This window comes from Rhinopithecus bieti, unplaced genomic scaffold, assembly GCF_001698545.2.
Source record: "Rhinopithecus bieti isolate Rb0 unplaced genomic scaffold, ASM169854v2 scaffold_17829, whole genome shotgun sequence".
Lineage (NCBI taxonomy): Eukaryota > Metazoa > Chordata > Mammalia > Primates > Cercopithecidae > Rhinopithecus > Rhinopithecus bieti.
Window position 1 is genome coordinate 794,881 of NW_016809238.1, and position 20,333 is coordinate 815,213.

General features: G+C 36.9%; 1 protein-coding gene and 1 pseudogene across 2 annotated transcripts; one reads left to right on the top strand and one right to left on the bottom strand.

The window, feature by feature from the left end:
* Positions 1-1,931: 1,931 nt before the first annotated feature.
* LOC108539985 (translocon-associated protein subunit gamma pseudogene) lies at positions 1,932-2,812 on the bottom strand (annotated as a pseudogene). Its single transcript, XR_001888544.1, has one exon. The product of XR_001888544.1 is annotated as a translocon-associated protein subunit gamma pseudogene (transcript).
* Positions 2,813-5,621: 2,809 nt separating this feature from the next.
* Positions 5,622-18,477, top strand: TWF1 (twinfilin actin binding protein 1). The gene is made up of 9 exons (XM_017888957.1): positions 5,622-6,233; positions 7,860-7,937; positions 9,955-10,133; positions 11,882-11,977; positions 12,907-13,011; positions 14,610-14,735; positions 14,990-15,140; positions 15,299-15,420; positions 16,627-18,477. The coding sequence occupies exons 1-9, from the start codon at positions 6,107-6,109 to the stop codon at positions 16,795-16,797; spliced, it is 1,155 nt and encodes a 384-aa protein (XP_017744446.1). The 5' UTR covers positions 5,622-6,106; the 3' UTR covers positions 16,798-18,477.
* Positions 18,478-20,333: the final 1,856 nt, after the last annotated feature.

Below are 20,333 nucleotides of genomic sequence, written 5' to 3' on the forward strand. Positions count from 1 at the left end.
TGGTAAAACAAGGTGCCTCACTTACAGAATATATTTGGCTGCTAGTAACACAGACTGTAATTAATCATGGCTTAAATAGAATGGAAGTTATTTTTCTTGAATGTAAGACAATTCTAGAGGGAGACATGCCAGGTCCAGTAGGGGAGAGTGACAGTCAACAAGGAGGCAGAAGATTTCTTTCTGTCTGTCTTTTCCACTATCCTAATTTGTGGTTTTCATCATTTAGATAGCCTCAGGTCCAAGATAGCAGCTGGAACTCCGGCCACCACACCTTCATTCCAACAGAAAACAGGAAGAGGTGGGGTAGGGAAATAGAAAAGGATCATCCACTATCTAGCCCCACTCACGAAGCCTTTCAAGAAGACTCACCCAACAATTTTTTATATCATTGGTTGAAATTTAATCACATGGCCCCATCGAGCTGCAAAGGAAGTAGAAATGCAAACTTTTACCTGAGCACCTTGACACATCAAATAAAATATTAGTTGTGTTGTTAAGGAATAAAAATTATTGTGTAGCAAATGTCTGTCTCACCAAAAACTATCATTAAAGCATTACAAACACATAGGCGCCAATATAATTATCTTAATGAATAACTTTTGAACAATTCTTTTTCTGGGATTCATTATATTACTGTTCTCATGAGGCTATGATTTTCAGGCAGCTCCAAAGAATAGTTTAGGCTGGAAGTGAAGGGGCTTTAATTCTCCCATAATCTCACTGAGCATCCCTGCCCTCTCGACCTGCTTGTCAATTTGCTATGAATGCCTTTCTTGAATTTATTTTAAAAAATACAGCAGAACTGAACAAAACAAACAAACCCTGCTATGCAAGCTCAGCTTACAGTCCCCCTTGCACCATCTTCCCACCATATTGCAGATTCCAGCCCTAAATTTATCTGATATGGAAAGTCTGGAGTTGCCTAGGTTGCAACTACAGAAATACATAAAGGACATGGAAGGTTGTCCCCGTTTGTGGACCCAGTATGAGATAATATCTCCTGTACACACTAGTTAAAAGTTAGGGAAGGTTTTTGGGTGTTAATTAGCATCACTAGCAAAGACAAAGAAACAGAGAACCAGAGCAAGCAGCATGTTCAAAGTGATTTGCAAATATTCCGATTAGGCATTTGAACCATCCTACCCTACATGACATGTTAGAGATAATGAGAAAGAGATTCAAGATGCTGTTGCTAAGGCACTTTTCCAACCCAGGGTGAAAATCTCACTATAAATAATACATCAAAAAGCTGGTTGCTTTGTGCTTTCCTGCACTTTGATTCCAATATGCATCCTTATCATTATCAACAATTCTTTTGAACCAGTGTTCCCTGTTTCTTTCATTGGAAAGTACATATCATTTATTAATATTACTTCAGTCTAGATTTTACTTGGGAAAATAATACAGAAATATCATTTGCTTGAACTATTCCCTAACCCAGACTCTTTGTTCTGTTTTCTCAAGCACCACTGAGTCCAATAGGAATGAAAGAATTTTATCTTATATATTCCATTTCGTGAACAGTTTTAGCAATCTTGTCAGGTGTTTATTGTGAATTGTTGAGGGTTATAATTACATGCATATAATAAAAGTTAATTTCAGTCAAGGTATGTTGCTTAATTCTTGATCCTCATTTTTTATAACCCAAAGGGCTATTTTTCTTATTTAATGCTTTATAAATCTAAGGATGTGTTACATAAAACACAGCAGTTCACAGGGCCCAGTGATATTGTGGTTTTATGAACCTATATAAGAAATCAACTTTGGATTGTTGCTTTTGAGGTTTGGAAATTCATATTTTGAAACATACTATATTGTAATGTATTGTGTTATACTTAATTCTAATAAAATATGAAGCCTAACAAACATTGAGCATCTCATACATGTTAGAGCTTCATAAAGTCATATTTCACTTGATTTTCTTTTTTTTTCTTTCAATTCATTTAATTTCAACAATCTGTCAAAAACAGCCAATAAACAAATACTGAATTACATTCTGCTGGGTTTTTTAAAGGCTCTAGACTATGAAAACATCTTGTGTGTCTCCCACCCTGACCACCCTGCGACTTTTCCATATACCACAGGCCACCCATAGACACAAAGCCAGGGGGTGAAGCTGACATGGTCTATTTGGAGCCAGTAGACAGGAGGGCGATGAGTCCTGATGAAGCACTTATGGACAAGATGTAGTTCACTGTGGGGTTGAAGTTCTTCAATATGAAGAAGGAAGCAACAATGACCACGACCAGGAACAGAGTGTTGTTATAGAAGATGGAAAATGTTGTAGCTTCATCATCAGCAGCTTCATTCTTCTTCCACAAGATTCTTTCATCTTTCTCCTTCCGAGACATCTTTCTATTATCAGCTTCAGAAAGTTTTCGAGTCACTTCTCTGGAAACAGCATCCTCCCTCTTCTGTGCTACTTTGTGCTTGAGAACAAATTTCACATTCTTGTATGCAAAGGCTACCAAATATGTGCTTACTAGGGTCATCACACTATACAAAACAGCAGACTGAATAAGATCCATATGCCATATTCTCCAGTATAACCAGATGGGGATGGCGGACACAATGAACACGTTCCCGAAGAAGAGCGCGGAGGACTTGGCCAAGAGATTGCGGCTGAAATCCTGCAGGAGCAGGTCCTCCTCGGACTGCTGTTTGGAGCTGCCTTTGGGAGCCATGGCGGAGCAGGAGGCGAGAGCTTCACTTGATTTTCATGACAACCATGAGACGTTGAGTATGGCATATAACAAGAGAAAATGGAGACTTAGGTTAAATAATGTTGTTCTTGGTCATACAACTTCTATGTGTTTTATTTTATTTATTTATTTTATTTTGAGACAGAGTCTCGCTCTGTCGCCCAGGCTGGAATGCAGTGGCCGGATCTCAGCTCACTGCAAGCTCCACCTCCTGGGTTCACGCCATTCTCGTGTCTCAGCCTCCCAAGTAGATGGGACTACAGGCGCCCACCGCCAGGCTAATTTTTTGCATTTTTAGTAGAGATGGGGTTTCACCATGTTAGCCAGGATGGTCTCGATCTCCTGACGTCGTGATCCACCCACCTCAGCCTCCCAAAGTGCTGGGATTACAGGTGTGAGCCACTGCGCCTGGCCTCTATGTGTTTTAAAAAAAATTTACAGCATGCTTTCTTCTCTAGGAAAATCTAATGCAAATAGTGCAGCTCTTTATAATTACCTCACCAAGTAAAGAAGAAATGAATCTATCAAAAAGGTTTCAATTCAGAGAAGAAACAAGATGGATGGATGAATGATTTTTATAGATTCCTGTGTATATGCACTATGCACAAACATGTATACTGCTCACATTAATGTGGCACACATCATAGTCTCTTTTATCGCAAAAAGAATTTATGGAGGGTGTGATTTTAAAATGTCATTATTTGGGAATTGACCACACAGATCTAGGTCAGAAGTCCTACCATGTTCATAGGTCAAACCTGACTTGCAGTTATAGTTTTCTTTTTGTTTTGTTTTCCTACATAATTGAAATAGAGATTTTACATAAAATCCCAGTTTCCAACATCACTTGCAAAACATAAGATTGGTCACCTTGCACTTGAATTCCCACAGAGCATCAGTCAGTTAGAATTGAACTGAGTAGTAGTAGCTCCTTTTTTTTTTTTTTTTTTCCTTTGAGGCAGGGTCTGTCGCTCAGGCTGGAGTGTAGTGGGGAGATCATGGCTCACTGCAGCCTCTACCTCCTGGGCTCAAGTGATCCTCCCACCTCAGCCTCCTGAGAGCTGGGACTACAGGTGTCAGCCATCCCACCTGGCCTAATAGTAGCTCCTTTTAGATGGATCCTGTGCTCCCTCTTGTCGCCACAGTCTCCATTTATTAGCTTCATTCATTTATGTTATTTAACTGACCCCGCAAGCATTGGTGTTTTGTGACCACCATCTTAGGTTTTAAACATTAGCTCTACCAAATTGTAAAAAGTAGGAATTCTACACCTGTTTCCCACACCCCAGATCCGTCTCCCCTCCTGTGATAATTTCCTTTCACTCATGGGCAGTGTACATTGGGTAAACCAGCCAGCTTGGCCAAGAATGACTTGACACAAGCCAAGCAGGGTCATTCACATGCTTTCTCTTGGGAACTTTAAACTTGGACTTAGAAGAGCTATTTAATCTCTGCATGCAGCTACAACCCTGTTAATTTGGAAAGTGTAGGGTAGCCATATTCAGCCATTTTGACTGTACAAGCAGAGAGATCCTATTTGGAGAAAAATAAGAGAAAAGCAGAGGTGACAACCAGGTTGTCAAGATCTGTAAGATCCTCCAATATCCTTAGAATAAACGCTCTTATCTGCATACGTTGTCTTCAAAGGGTTTGTTTCTTACAGACACTTGTCTTAGCGTTGAAACCTGCTGACTTCCCAACTCTGTAGTTCAATTTCCAAACCTCTTAAAGTTAAAAAATAAAACCTGATATTTTGTTTGGCCCGTCACACAGGATTATGTTGGTACTCAAATAAGTCTATTATATATTTTTTGAAAACTGTACCATACAAATCTAAGGTATTATTCTCATGACAGCTCTGGCAAATGTTCACTAAATGGAGACACAATAGATGAAAAAAAGTGGGAAAATATTTGTGGCTAGAGCAGAGCAAGGCATCCAACACCCTTGAAGCTTTTAGGTGAAACTACTGTACTGGCAGTAAATAAGCACTTTCTGGTGGCTGTCAGGGTGGCCCCAACCTAACCAGACATTCCTCTTCTTCAGGACTGAGCATATGGTGGTCTTTGCCAAGGACGACTATAGAAGGATTATATTTTTCTCATCTGTACTTTTGAGCAACGCCAACTTCCTTAAGCAATTTCCCCGAGATACGAGGATATGAATCAGTTAAAACACTGCAAGTCAACTCTGCAATTTCCTCTCTGCTCAGCGATGTAGTAAAAAACTGGTAAATCAAGGTGAACCATTGTGTCAGGAAGAATTGGGTTAGAATGAAACTCCTCCCTACATTTCTTAAATCCATACAAGTCATAAAACTCAGATTTAGTTTATTCCCGAATATAAGAATATGTCTGAAAAACAGAGCTCAGACAACAGGGAATAGAACATAACCTTGTTTGCTGTGATCCTTGTAAAGAAAAACAATTGCAGGCCTGTTAATTACTCATTAAAAATACATTGTATAGTATTTGAACAGTGATTAACTCGCACTTATATTACTGACCTGAATAAATTACTTGTTCATTAGATTATAATTTCGTATATATGTCACTTCAAGGCCCTAAAAATAAGAACTAGCTTCTCACCTAGTAGCAGTAGAGAAGCAGTACCAAAAAAACCCAAACTCCCCCAAAAACTAACATTACCTTTCAGGAAGGAACTATATGTTTGTAAAAACAGGAATGGAAAAGATTTTAAAGTAATATCTGCTGTTACCTTACAAATCTGTCCAAGTGAATTTTGAATAATTATTGGATTAAATAATAAACTGCCAACCTAAAGCAGAGCAGGATTTGCAATGGTATAATCGACCACAGAGGGATACTCAAATCAGCTAATCTCTTAGTGGCTGGCTCTTTTTGGAGTGAAGAGAAAGATACAGTGAGTCTCTAAATGTGTCCAACTGAAAAGAAAAGTTAACAGTCTGAGATTAACTCAATTTAAAATCGTGGAAAAATTTGATGAAAGGCAGTCTATAATATATTCTTTCAAAACAGTGGAGCAAGGAGAAGGCTCTTCTACACTAAACGGTATCGATTATAGGAAGAGTAAACTAAGAAAGGTAATGTGCACATCTTTTTTAAGCTGAAAATGCCTATTTGGTAAAATTATCATTTCCGTTTTTAAACATCCCTTTGCTGAGGCAGCGAATGGCGGCGTCGGAGGGATCGTCAGAGGGCAGACGTCTGAGCACGGAGCTGTCTAGATTCTGCGGCATTTCCCCCCAGGTAGAAGCGGGAGAGGCGGCGGCATGAGCAGAAGCAGGACCCCAAGCAGAGAGCTAGGGTCGCAAGGCCTGGGGTGGTACCGCAACCCGAAGGCCAGGAAGGGCGGCGGGGCGCTGGAGGCGCTCGGGCACTCAGTCAATCTCACGGGGCGGGGCGGCCCCGGGTCGCGGGCGGATGACGCGCCGGGACCGGCGGAGGAGCAGCCACTTCCTGGGGCCGCCGGCCGGGGCCGCTCGCCGCATTCAGCGCTGGAGCCGGGAACTAACGGCCGCCGCCATGTCCCACCAGACCGGCATCCAAGGTAACAGAGCCCGGCGCGACCCGCAGGGAAGGTGCTCCCGGGAGGCTCGGGAGAGCCCGGAAGGCTGCAGGACGGGCAGGGCTGGAGTCTGGCCTGGACCTCCGGAAGTCGGTCTCGCGGGGCGAGCCGGGCCTCGGCGCCTCTCCGCGCTCCTGCTTCCCAGGCGCTCACGGCCTGCGTCCTCCTCCAGCCCGGTTCCTGCTTCCGCCACGTTGCAGATGGACTCGAAATTCCGGGGAGCGAAGGAAATTGGCTTTCGAGGCGGCCTGGTTGAAGGGGGCGTGCCTTCCACCGTCCCCGACATTAGCCCAACTTTCCCCCTTTTGGTCAGGTAGGGAAGAGCTGGGACAGTGGAGGCGACTGGGGCTTTCCTACGCTGTCGAGAGCCAGGCGAGTTTTCCTTTTCATGGTCCAAAGGAGAATATTACAGGACTTTGATTACGAAAGGAAACATGCCAGAATCTTTCTCACATCAGTAGGGGTGCTTCCCAAAATTCTCCCGCACTTTGTCCCCAAATAGGAAAGTGAGAGTTGTTCTGAGAAATCTCGAGTGTAGCGTGTTTGTGTTTTGATCTTTTTCCTAGGTACTCCCCAAGGGAAACTGATCTGTATGGTTGCATGTAATGCGTGCAGACAGTGCAATGTGCAGTTATATTTGACCTCCATTATTTCCTGGTTTGAAATTGGGCAGCCTGGAGGTGCTCACCTCATCAAGAGTCAAATAATATATCCCCGGGTTACTGGCGATCACTTAACGAGTTCTGGTATAAACTCAGGCTTTTACTGTTAATAGCGAGTATTTCTCCCAGATGAACACTTAATTGTATGTTTTATTCTTAAAGATTTTTGACACCACGCCACATATCCCCTGCATGCACGCAGCAGCAAAATAGTCTCAAATCTAGAAGCGTTGTTTTATTTACCCGCATTAATTTCGATATATAAATATGTCGTTATTGACTCTCATGCTTGAGCCTTATAGCAAGCACTACCTACTTATATAGTGGTTCTTGCTGCTAATAGACAACACAGGAACGAAATTAGAACGAAATCGAAGCTTTAATAGGAACACAAGCGTTAGTTATTAAATACATATTTATTCAATGATTTTAATCTAGCTTTTGAGAAATGCAAGTTAGAAAAATATAACCAGAATTAAGATTAAAGACAGTAATTCAATCAAGTTAGGGTATTTGATATTTACTGTTGTTTTTAACGGGAAAATACAGAAAGTGAATTGATGAAGGAGTGTCATAAGCTTGAAACTGAATTAGAATGAAAGCAGGTTTTCAGTATTTTTCAGAAGAGCAATAAAAGTTTTTCAAAATTGTAATTTGCTCATTATTGGGTTTGAGTAACTTCAGTATATTCACCCCAGTGTTATTTCTGCACAGAATTATGTAGCTAAAACAGATTAGAATTATTAACATACTTTTAAAATGCTAACATTTATATTTCTTAATTGTATACAGTCTTCATTATTTTATGCGGTAAAGTTTTATAATACTGATAATAAGGATGCTACATGCTCCAGATTTTTTCTTTGTGTTCTAATTAATTTTTTCAATATAGATAGGAAAGTATATATAAGTATAAAAAGTTTACTTTCTTTATCTTTTTCCACAGCGAGTGAAGATGTTAAAGAGATCTTTGCCAGAGCCAGAAATGGAAAGTACAGACTTCTGAAAATATCTATTGAAAATGGTTAGTTAAATATTTTAAAATATTTTTTGTTCCTGGATTAGTGGTGGCCATTGTATTTTTAAACTTAGTGTGTGTTGTCAGTGATTTGAACTATTAATTAATGTGAAGCAAGTTCAAATCTTCCCTTACGGTAACTTGGATTCCTCATATTTTGTGCAGGTCCCTGTGGGCCCCTGATTTCATTCTGAATTATGTGACTATCAGGGAAACAGAAAGATGTTTTTTGATGTGACTTCTTCCTCTTTTACTTTTTGTGTCTTAGTTTCTGCACCACAGTCCATTTCTAATGTCAGTGCTTCCATCTCTGGAATGGAAATTACTAAACAGGTGATTATCAAAAAAAAAAAAAAAAAGTTACTTGTGAATTATTCAATAAAGTTTGTTTTTAAATACAAACAAAGGATTTCAAACTCCCATTTACTCCATTTGATTGCAGCCTTTGCTACAGAAATGATTATTCCCCTTTCTTGTTTTGGGAAAGTTCTGAGAATATAACAAACTACAAATTGATTCTTTAAAAATAATTCTGTAAACAGGGAATGTGGTTGAGTGGGAGAATCTTAAATCAGGCAGATTTGAATTTGGACAATTACTACTATTATAGCTACTCAGTCACAAATGAATATGTTAAAACATTCCAGCGGCCTAATTTCTTAAATATCTGAAAATATTTTGCTTTGGAAAAGTAACTTGTTCTTTCACAAACTGGAAGTAAATCTAATTTGTTTTCTGTTTTCTGCTTATATATTAAAAGTACCAGAATAGTTTGTAAAATATGCATTTGTTTACATATAACATTCAATAGGAATATATGTATATTGTAAAACAACATATTTTAAAATACTGAGCTAAAATTTTAATACCATCACTTCCTAAGTGACTAGTTAAGGCTCTAAAATGGAAAAGTTAATCTAACTAGCATCTCTACAGAGGGAAAATGGCACTACTTCCTAAATTATTACTTTCTGGTTTTACTTTTTTGTTTTGTGAAAAGTTTTAGATAAGGAAAATTCCAAAGACTAAAATTGTATCATAAATACCTATATCTCCCCTTTATTAATAACTGCTAACATTTTATCATATTTACTTCAAGCATTTTAGAAAATTCAGTGTTTTTGTGGTATAAGAGCATCCCCTTTAAACAGTTTTGCTTCTGACCTCATTCCCCTGGGGCACCTGCAGTTAGGAGTTCTGATATTTGTGCAGTCTCTTTTTACGTATATCCCTAAACAGCATATAGTGCTCTTTGAGTTCACGTAAACTGCATGATACCATCTTATTCTGTATCTTTCCTTTTTCTGAAAATGTTACATTTGCAATTAGTTTTGATAGCTCAATAACTGATTTTAAATCTGAACAGAATGTTATATAACTATGCCGCACATTATTTTTCCATTCTCTTATTGATGAACATTGAGGCTATTTCCAGTCTTCATTGTTACTATATAGTGCTGCAGTGAACACCTTTGTATTTATAAGAGTTTCTGTATGCACAGTAGATTCACAACTTTACTTGATTCTGCCGAATGGCATTTCAAAGTGGCCATACCAGTGTATGCATCTAGGCAAATGTTTAAATCTGTAGCATTATGGCCAAATAAATAGGAGTTAAACCTGGTTTTATTTAATATTTCTTACTGTACAATTCAATGTTAATGTCAGAAATTATACTTTTGAATGGTAGTTTAAATGTATTTTGTTGATAACTTAAGCACAGACATTTTGGAAAGTAGAAATGTAACCACCCATTATTTGACCATTCAATTCAACTGTTATGATCATTTTTATATGTTTCTTTCTTAGGCTGTGTATATTTAAAATTTTAACCATGTTCATAAAAGTTATCAGTTTTATAATACTCTATCATAATTACTATGTTGCCACATTTTCTTTTCAACTTTTGATGTGAATAATAGTAACTGGGAAATGACTATATATTTATTTTTCTAGTCTTCATCACACTACCACTTGGTATTTCAAACCATTTACCTATCTTTCTAAAAATAATTTTTCATAGAGCAACTTGTGATTGGATCATATAGTCAGCCTTCAGATTCCTGGGATAAGGATTATGATTCCTTTGTTCTACCCCTGTTGGAGGACAAACAACCATGCTATATATTGTTCAGGTTAGATTCTCAGAATGCCCAGGGATATGAATGGATATTCATTGCATGGTCTCCAGATCATTCTCATGTAAGTAACTTTTTTATAGTTTGTTTAACATTAAATGCTAGAAAGATGTTTTTGAAATTTCTAGGTCAAATAAAGGTTAAAAAGCAATAATTATTTCCCATAGAAGGGAATGATCATGAGGAAAATCCTAGTATTTATAATATAGAATCAGGAATAATGTGCTCAGATTTGGGAGTTTTGCCATTGAAATCAAAATAATTATTATTGATTTAAGATTTAAAAATTTGTGGCAATGGCAATTTTTTTTCTTAAAGCACAATGTCACTGTCGTCCAGACCAGAGTGCAGTGGTGCAATCTTGGCTCACTGCAACCTCTGCCTCCCAGGCTCAAGTGATTTTCCCACCTCAGCCTCTTGAGTAGCTGGGATTACAGGCATGTGTCACACCATACCCAGCTAATTTTTATATTTTTAGTAGAGATGGGGTTTCACTGTGTTGCCCAGGCTGGTCTTAAACTCATGGCCTTAAGTGATCCACCTACCTCGGCCTCCTAAAGTGCTGGGATTACAGGCATGAGCCACTGTGTCCAACCTAATTTGTGGTAATTTTAAGATGACTTCATGGGCCTCTGAAAAATGAAGGAAACTACCTGACCCTGAGAGTAATAATTGTAATAAATCTGAGAACTAATTGAACATAATATTAAGTTTTGTTAGTATTATGCATTTATTAATCACTGCCATTCAAGTGATGGGCCCGCATACAAACAAGTATTTTAGGAAAGCTGGTAGTAGATTGACTAAATAGAACAACAGACAGAATTAATATATGAACATGGCCCAATATTTAAAAAATTAAATTGAATTTTTCTTATTAAAAAATAATTATTTTTAAAGTTACCTAGATATTGTTCTCAAAAGATCATCCCATTCCTCTTTAATTCCCCATGTTCTATCTGAAAGAAATACTGGATTTGACCATGTAGGATTATGAAATTATTTGTTAATTGGTAGTTATCTTTGGTAGCTTTCCATAGATACTAGTTGACTCTAATTTTTTTTCCATCTTTGTGTCCCTCCTAGAATGGTATGTGCCATCAGTAAGCCATGAATTTTGATTCTTAACAACTTAATTCGTAATATTTGATACAGCTTTGAGAAGAATGTCACTATCAAAGTTACTTCATTTCAGTTTTCCTCATATTTTAATTTTTTTAATTCTTGAACTCATGAGTTTGCAAGATGAAGAATTGAAACAATTTATATTTTTTTCAACTTTAAAATGTGGCCAGGCACGGTGGCTCATGCCTGTAATCCCTAAACTTTGGGAAGCTGAGGCGGGTGGATCACCAGAGGTCAGGAGTTTGAGACCAGCCTGACCAACATGGTGAAACCCCGTCTGTACTAAAAATACAAAAAATTAGCCGGGTGTGGTGGTGCACACCCATAATCCCAGCTACTCGGGAGGCTGAGGCAGGACAATCACTTGAACCTGGGAGGCGGAGGTTGCAGTGAGCTGAGATTGTGCCATTACACTCCAGCATGGGCAACAAGAGCAAATGTGCATCTCAAAAAACAAAAAAAAGTGACATTGTAAATTGAAGTCTATCTTAATAGCCATTGATAGTTTAGATGCCCATGTTAATGATGGTTATTTGTACACACGTATTTTAGCATATTATAGTGGGGACTTCAGCTCAGTTTTATTTTTAATATGATTCAGGATATTAATACATTCAAAATGTGCTTTCTTTTGTAATGTTATGTTTTCATTTATTAACTTCTAAGTAAACTTTCACAACTGAATAGGTTCGTCAAAAAATGTTGTATGCAGCAACAAGAGCAACTCTGAAGAAGGAATTTGGAGGTGGCCACATTAAAGATGAAGTATTTGGAACAGTAAAGGTATCATATTTTTATGTGGATTCTATATGTTGCAATTAAAATGATTAAAGAAGAACTCCTAGGTAATGGGTAATTGATATGAAATCAAATGGATAATCTGAAAACATGAGAATAAGAGAAATACTGTGTTTCATATGATATAAAAGTTACCTGTAATGAATATGTAACTTTGAGTTTATTCATTTGTATCTGTTTGACATTGACAATAAGTGGTATTGAAACATACTGATTCTTCTAAAGTACATGGCAAATATATGTATTTACACGTATATACACAAATTGAAACACTGAAATATATTTTTGAACTTTTTTGTTTGTTTAGAGTTTTCTGATTCAGAAAGTCATATAATCTAGTGGAAAGAGCACAAGACTAGATGGAAATATATTGCTGCTTCACCATTAATTGTGAAGTCGGCCGGTTTCTTAATTTCATGAGTCTCAGTCTTCTAAACCACAAAATTTTGATGATAGGTAGACCTCTTTGTAGTATTTTTTTCTTTTGACATGAAAACTGTAATAGTTCTCCATGAATAATTACAAAGAAATTATATAAATCATTATAACATAGTATTCAGAATCTGAATATGTTAATTATTGGATAATCATTGGGCTGTTTTCCCCAGAAGGTTAATTACAGTTGTCCTATAGACTTAAAGGATGACCAGGTTCAGTATTTCACTTTGCTAGTATGAAACTCATACAAAATATTTAGTAATTATGAAATGTCATATAAAATGAACAGCAGTTACTCCCGTTAAAAAGTTTTGAAACTTAAAATTGAGGATTAAAGTAAAAATATATTAAAATTCATAATGCTATTTATTTTAATTTAAAATCTTTTCTGTTAATGATTTTGCTTTTCCTAAAGTAACCTCACTGTCGTTTTAATTCTAGAGAATTACTGATTATAGTCTATTCTGTACTTACAGGAAGATGTATCATTACATGGATATAAAAAATACTTGCTGTCACAATCTTCCCCTGCCCCACTGACTGCAGCTGAGGAAGAATTACGACAGATTAAAATCAGTGAGGTAAGTTACAACTTCAAAGCTTTTGCACGATTTTAAGTGTTTGAAAATACCGTATTTTTAATTAGTAGATGTGGGAGGTAACTAGAGATTAAAGAAGTTAGGTAGCTTAGGTTTATTCCGTTTAGTTTAGAGATAAGTCTATGTGCTTAATGTCTTTTCAGAAAAGAAAAGTTAAAAATGAATATTAAACTTTATATGCATTTTATAAGTAGCTTAGAATATTAAACTTTATATGCATTTTATAAATAGCGTTTCCTGTAATCTTCCTGTCAGAATAGTAACTCTTCCTGTTGAAGTACAACTGTTGCAAACTTTGTACTTTGAATATTATATAGAGAAAAAGTGTGTGTTACCCATTTAGTGCAAAGAATATATCTAATAAGGTTGCCTGAAGCAGATTATTGTTTTGTTGGCTTTCTGGAGAGTCTACAAATTAACTTCTGTGAACTCTACTTTAATAGAGATATATATGGAAGATTATTATTTGAGTACCTGTTGAACATATTTGAGTCAATAAATTTCAGCCATATTATTTTGTAGTTTATCATTATTTTTAATGTGTTTTCTACAGCCATTCTAATATACTGGAATAACTACTGTATTTCTACTGGAACTTTACAGAAAAGAACAAGTGGCTGAAACCACTATTTATTAGCCTGAGTCACAGACTAATAGGAATCAGTCTGGAGAATGGTTGAATATCATTTAATATTAAACTGGTAGCAAGGATCTGTCATATGATTTTAATTCATGTTATTTGAGTAGGGCTTTTTATATGATTTTTTTTTTTTTACAAGTTTGATAGTTTGTTTTATTCCTTGCACTCAGAGCCCAGAGGATCATATTGGGGTATGCATTCGCATATGTTCTATGATGTTTTCATTAACTAATATCATTTATGCTGTAGAATCTCCATTCATTTTTTTAAAAGTAAAATTTCTATTGGACTTTCTGTTGCAACACTGCAAATGAGACGCTCTGCTAGCTATCATTTATCAAGTATAAAAATCTTAAACATGTGCATTGAATGCTTTCGTATCTTTCTCCTCTTCCAGTACATGCACACCATGTTTTTAGTAAAGAAATCTCTTAAGTCTGGAACTTCTGCAGTAGTATAACTTGTTGAGCTGTGTTATGTCTTTGTACACTGTTTGTACTTCCTTTCAATTCAGTGCATGGTGTTTGTGTTGCATTTTCTGTCCAACAGAATAAAGTTCTATACATACTGTATGTAGATTGTTTATAAATTCTATCAAGTAAAATTGTATAACTAATGGTGTAATCTGATGACACTCTAAAGAGCTTGTGTAGCTCATTGAAATTGTGCCAAACCAAACATAAAAACAAACAAACCCCCCAAACCCCACTAACTTTGTACACTCATGCAAATGTTCACTTCCAACATTGTCATAAAGATGTGTCATGCACTCTGCATGTTGACAAAATGCTAGCAGGACCGTGAACAAATGTGAAAAATAATTTTAATTATAGGCTGGGCTAGGGTTGAATGATACTATTTTATAGAGGTTGGGTTTTCTTATTTTTGCCATAGGATACTGCTAACTGCTAAACTTGTAAATTAAATCTGTCATACTTAGGTACAGACTGACGTGGGTGTGGACACTAAGCATCAAACACTACAAGGAGTAGCATTTCCCATTTCTCGAGAAGCCTTTCAGGCTTTGGAAAAATTGAATAACAGACAGCTCAACTATGTGCAGTTGGTAAGAGATGTATAATGATTATTAAGTGGCTGCTCTTTTGGTAGTTTATGGCTCATACAGGGTTTATTTTAATGTATTTTAAATTTTAAATATGCTTTCTGATTTCTAAAATTCATTTTGTAAATGTTCGTTGTGAAAAAGTCAAACAGTGCAGAACTAAGTTCCTCCTTTATCTCTTAGTCTTTTCATTACCTGTTTTAACTTAATTTCCTTATATCTGGTTTTAATGAATATATTTTGTTTCTTATTGGCAGGAAATAGATATAAAAAATGAAATTATAATTTTGGCCAACACAACAAATACAGAACTAAAAGATTTGCCAAAGAGGATTCCCAAGGATTCAGCTCGTTACCATTTCTTTCTGTATAAACATTCCCATGAAGGAGACTATTTAGAGTCCATAGGTATATGATACATTGTTTTTAACACGTTACTTTCAGTTTGTTTATTAGTATATCAGCCCTATGTGCTTACTTATTTCTTGCCCAGAGGGCTTAGCTGTAGTTTTATGAAGTTTATGCATTGGTATGCTAATTATATTTGTTATTATTTGAACTTACAGTTTTTATTTATTCAATGCCTGGATACACATGCAGTATAAGAGAGCGGATGCTGTATTCTAGCTGCAAGAGTCCTCTGCTAGAAATTGTAGAAAGACAACTACAAATGGATGTAATTAGAAAGGTAGCCATTTTAAAATCTTCAGTTTTGCTAAATTTTCTTTTCATTTCTATGTAGTTTATGATGTATTGTGATTTATAAATGAAAATATTTATTTTTCTTGTTATCATTCTAAATCCTTAGGATCTCCTCTAAGTGCCTGGGGACCACCTATCATGATCCCCATCTCTATATATATCTGTACTTTCTAGTAAGCCACATGTGGCTATTTAACTTTAAATAATATTTAAAGTTCTGTTTAGCCACTAGCCTCATGTCAAATGCTCATTAGCTAAATGTGGTTACTGGCTACTGTATTGGTTAGTGCAGAATGTATAGGACATTTCCATCGGTGCAAAAAGTCCTATTGGACAGTGCTGCCAGAGCTACATACTTGTGATTATTTCTGGACTCCATATTAAGAAGGAATTACAGTCTCCATTATGACTGTGAATTATCGGGTGGTTGGGAGTCTTTCCAGTTTGGGGGAAGTAAGGAATAAGCATAAACATTTGACTTTTGGAAACTAAGCTACCAGTTTTCTTAATTTAATTTTCTTAAGTACAGATAGGGCATGGGGAAAGATATATATTCTTGAGCCCTTAAACTCATACAAATACAGGTCCTTAAAACTACCAGTGTTTTAGGTTCTGAACCCTTCATGCTTTTTAAGCTCCTAAGAATCAATCACTTTATCATGGGTAGCACCTTCTATAGCAGGGATCAGCTGACTTTTTCTACAAAGGACCAAATAGTAAGTAAAGGCTTTGCCAGGCCACATATAATCTCTGTCACATATTGTTGTTTAACAACCCTTAAAAAATGTAAAACAGTCTTACCTTGGGCAAGATTTGGCCTTTGGGCCATGGTTTGTTTACCTCTCTTGTAGAGGGCTTTCAAGTGACCCAAGTGATGAAAGGGCCATGAGTAAATGTTCCTTGAATAAATAGTGTATCACAGCAACTTGAGAATATAGTGGTGGCTTCTACTTTTAAATATTATTTAAACTGGAGCAGTAAGAAAGAAGCAAGAAGGAAGTGAATGTAGCTGATTATATATTCAAGCGATTTAGCCCCTTCCCCCAAAAGAAGAAAGTGAAACTGTTTACATATGGTCCTTGATTCTGCCTTACTGGAATGGGTATTATTTGTGACCATTCATATACCTGAAAACCAGCTTGTTGCTTGTATTAGGTTTTGAATGTTGTACTTCTAATTTTATCTTTTACAGATTGAGATAGACAATGGGGATGAGTTGACTGCAGACTTCCTTTATGAAGAAGTACATCCCAAGCAGCATGCACACAAGCAAAGTTTTGCAAAACCAAAAGGTCCTGCAGGAAAAAGAGGAATTCGAAGATTAATTAGGGGCCCAGCGGAAACTGAAGCTACTACTGATTAAAGTCATCACATTAAACATTGCAATACTAGTTTTTTAAAAGTCCAGCTTTTAGTACAGGAGAACTGAAATCATTCCATGTTGATATAAAGTGGGAAAAAAAATTGTACTTTTTGGAAAATAGCACTTTTCACTTCTGTGTGTTTTTAAAATTAATGTTATAGAAAACTCATGATTTCTATTTTTGAGTTAAAGCTAGAAAAGGGTTCAACATAGTGTTTAATTTTGTCACACTGTTTTCATAGTGTTGATTCCACACTTCAAATACTTCTTAAAATTTTATACAGTTGGGCCAGTTCTAGAAAGTCTGATGTCTCAAAGGGTAAACTTCCTACTTTCTTGTGGGACAGAAAGACCTTAAAGTATTCATATTACTTAATGAATATGTTAAGGACCAGGCTAGAGTATTTTCTAAGCTGGAAACTTAGTGTGTCTCGGAAAAGGCCGGAAGTTGCTTATTCCGAGTAGCTGTGCTAGCTCTGTCAGACTGTAGGATCATGTCTGCAATTTTTAGAAATAGTGCTTTACATTGCAGCAGTCTTTTATATTTGACTTTTTTTAATAGCATTAAAATTGCAGATCAGCTCACTCTGAAACTTTAAGGGTACGAGATATTTTCTATACTGCAGGATTTCTGATGACATTGAAAGACATTAAACAGCCTTAGTAAATTATCTTTCTAATGCTCTGTAAGGCCAAAAATTTATGTTCAGATTGAAATTTAAATTAATATCAAAAGGAAACAAAAAATGTTGAGTTTTAAAAATCAGGATTGACTTTTTTCTCCAAAACCATACATTTATAGGCAAATTGTGTTCTTTATCACTTCTGAGCAAATACTCAGATTTAAAATGACTTTAAAGTCCTGGTACTTAACAGGCTAACACAGATAAACACCTTAATAATCTCAGTTAATACTGTATTTCAAAACACATTTAACTGTTTTCTAATGCTTTGCATTATCAGTTACAACCTAGAGAGATTTTGAGCCTCATCTTTCTTTGATACTTGAAATAGAGGGAGCTAGAACACTTCATGTTTAATCTGTTAAACCTGCTGCAAGAGCCATAACTTTGAGGCATTTTCTAAATGAAATGTGGGGATCCAGGATTTGTAATTTCTTGATCTAAACTTTATGCTGCGTAAATCAATTATCGGAAATGCACATTTCATAGTGTGAAGCACTCATTTCTAAACCTTATTATCTAAGGTAATATATGCACCTTTCAGAAATTTGTGTTCGAGTAAGTAAAGCATATTAGAATAATTATGGGTTGACAGATTTTTAAAATAGAATTTAGAGTATTTGTGTGGGGTTTTGTTTGTTTACAAATAATCAGACTATAATATTTAAACATGCAAAATAACTGACAATGTTGCACTTGTTTACTAAAGATATAAGTTGTTCCATGCGTGTACATGTAGACAGACACACATACACCCAAATTATTGCATTAAGCATCCTGGAGCTGTGTTGCAGACCATAGCTGAAGCTGTTATTTTCAGTCAGGAAGACTACCTGTCATGAAGGTATAAAATAATTTAGAAGTGAATGTTTTTCTGTACCATCTATGTGCAATTATACTCTAAATTCCACTACACTACATTAAAACAAATGGACATTCCAGAATATAGATGTGATTATAGTCTTAAACTAATTATTATTAAACCAATGATTGCTGANGTAAGTTGTGTACTGTTGGTTTTTCTACTGTAGTTTTTTGTAATGTTTGTGTAATTTTGCATAACTCAGTACCTGGTGTTAGGTTAGAAATCCCATTCATTTATTTGTTAGTCTGCCTAAGTCCAAAAAAGATTTTAAGTAGCTTTAAACTTAGGCAAGGATAATTGTGACTACGGAGTGCTTAGATTAAAATTTGCCACGGTTGTAGCAATAGTAAAAATGCCATGAGTTACTCATTTTCTGTGCTAGAAGCACCGCAGTACCAATTTACTTGACACCAAACTCTTCAGACTTGCCACTGTATTCATTCATCTGAAAAATGTTGAATGCACTCCTGTGTGCAATTTGGTTTGAAATCCTTTTTATTAGAGATGTGACAAAATGGATGTCTTTGGTAGCAGTTTTACAAAAGATGCTGAAATAGCTTTAGAAAGGCTCATTGTTGGGCCGGGCGCGGTGACTCACGCCTGTAATACCCACACTTTGGGAGGCTGAGGCGGGCGGATCACGAGGTCAGGAGATCGAGACCATCCTGGCTGACACAGTGAAACCCTGTCTCTACTAAAAATACAAAAAAATTAGCCGGGTGTGGTGGCGGGCGCCTGTAGTCCCAGCTACAGGCTGGGCAGGAGAGAGGTGTGAACCCGGGAGGTGGAGCTTGCAGTGAGCGGAGATCGCGCCACTGCACTTCAGCCTGGGTGACAGAGCGAGACTCTGTCTCAAAAAACAAAACAAAAAGGCTCATTGTTAAAACTTTTAAACATTTAGGCTAAGGCATTTCTACTCAGAACTAAAATAATATGCCTGAGGTTCATACTGTAAATAGTTTGGTGTATATCCTTTCACATTTTCTTTGCAAATACAGTCATACATTTAAGGATGGAATTTTTGTTGTTTAGATGGAGTCTTGCTCTGTCACCAGGCTGGAGTGTAGTGGCGTGATCTTGGCTCGCTGCAACCTCCCCCTCCCAGGTTCAAGCAATTCTCCTGCCTCAGCCTCCTGAGTAGCTGGGACTACAGGTGTGTACCACCACGCCCAGCTAATTTTTGTATTTTTAGTAGAGATGGGGTTTCCCCGTGTTGGCCAGGATGGTCTTGATCTCTTGACCTCGTGATCCACCCACCTCGGCCTGCCAAAGTGTGGGGATTACAGGCGTGAGCCACCGCACCCAGCCTGGAATGTTCTTTTTTAAATAAAATACTAATTCTGGGTTTCATGCTAGATTTTGACCCAGTAGGTGGGTCCAGGAATCAAATAGTTCTACAAATGATTCATGGCTAGCCATGACTGGGAACAGTTTACCTTCAATCATATAAATTGTAGCTCTCCCCCACCCCAATTCAGCCAACAAACTGAAGTTTTACACTGTACTAGTTATGATAGTGGCACTATCTCATAGAAGAAAGTTTAGGTCTTACTGTTGCCCAGTAGCTTCTACGTGACTTGCCCGTGGCTCTCTACCTTCCTTGATCAGTCTGCTTCAGTTCATGGACAGCTCTGTTCCTCTAGTAGACCAAGCACAGCCTCAAGAGCACTGAATGTGTTCCCCACACTGGATCACTCTAACCCGGTGTCTACATGTCTTCCTCACAGGTCTCTGCTCAAGGGTCAGTGTCATCTCCTTAGAGAGGTCTCCCCTAATTTCCCAATCTGATTGTACTCCTTGTTCCTCTCACCTTAATCCTACTTTAATCCTCCTCATGGCACTTAGCTATTCTATATCTGTGCATATGTTGTCTCTTCCACTAAAATAGCAGTTCAATGGGGCAAGAAGCTTAGTTTCATTCACTGCTACATCCTTAGCACCTAGAAGTTTCTATGACATAGTGGGCATTTTTAAATTTGTTGAATGAA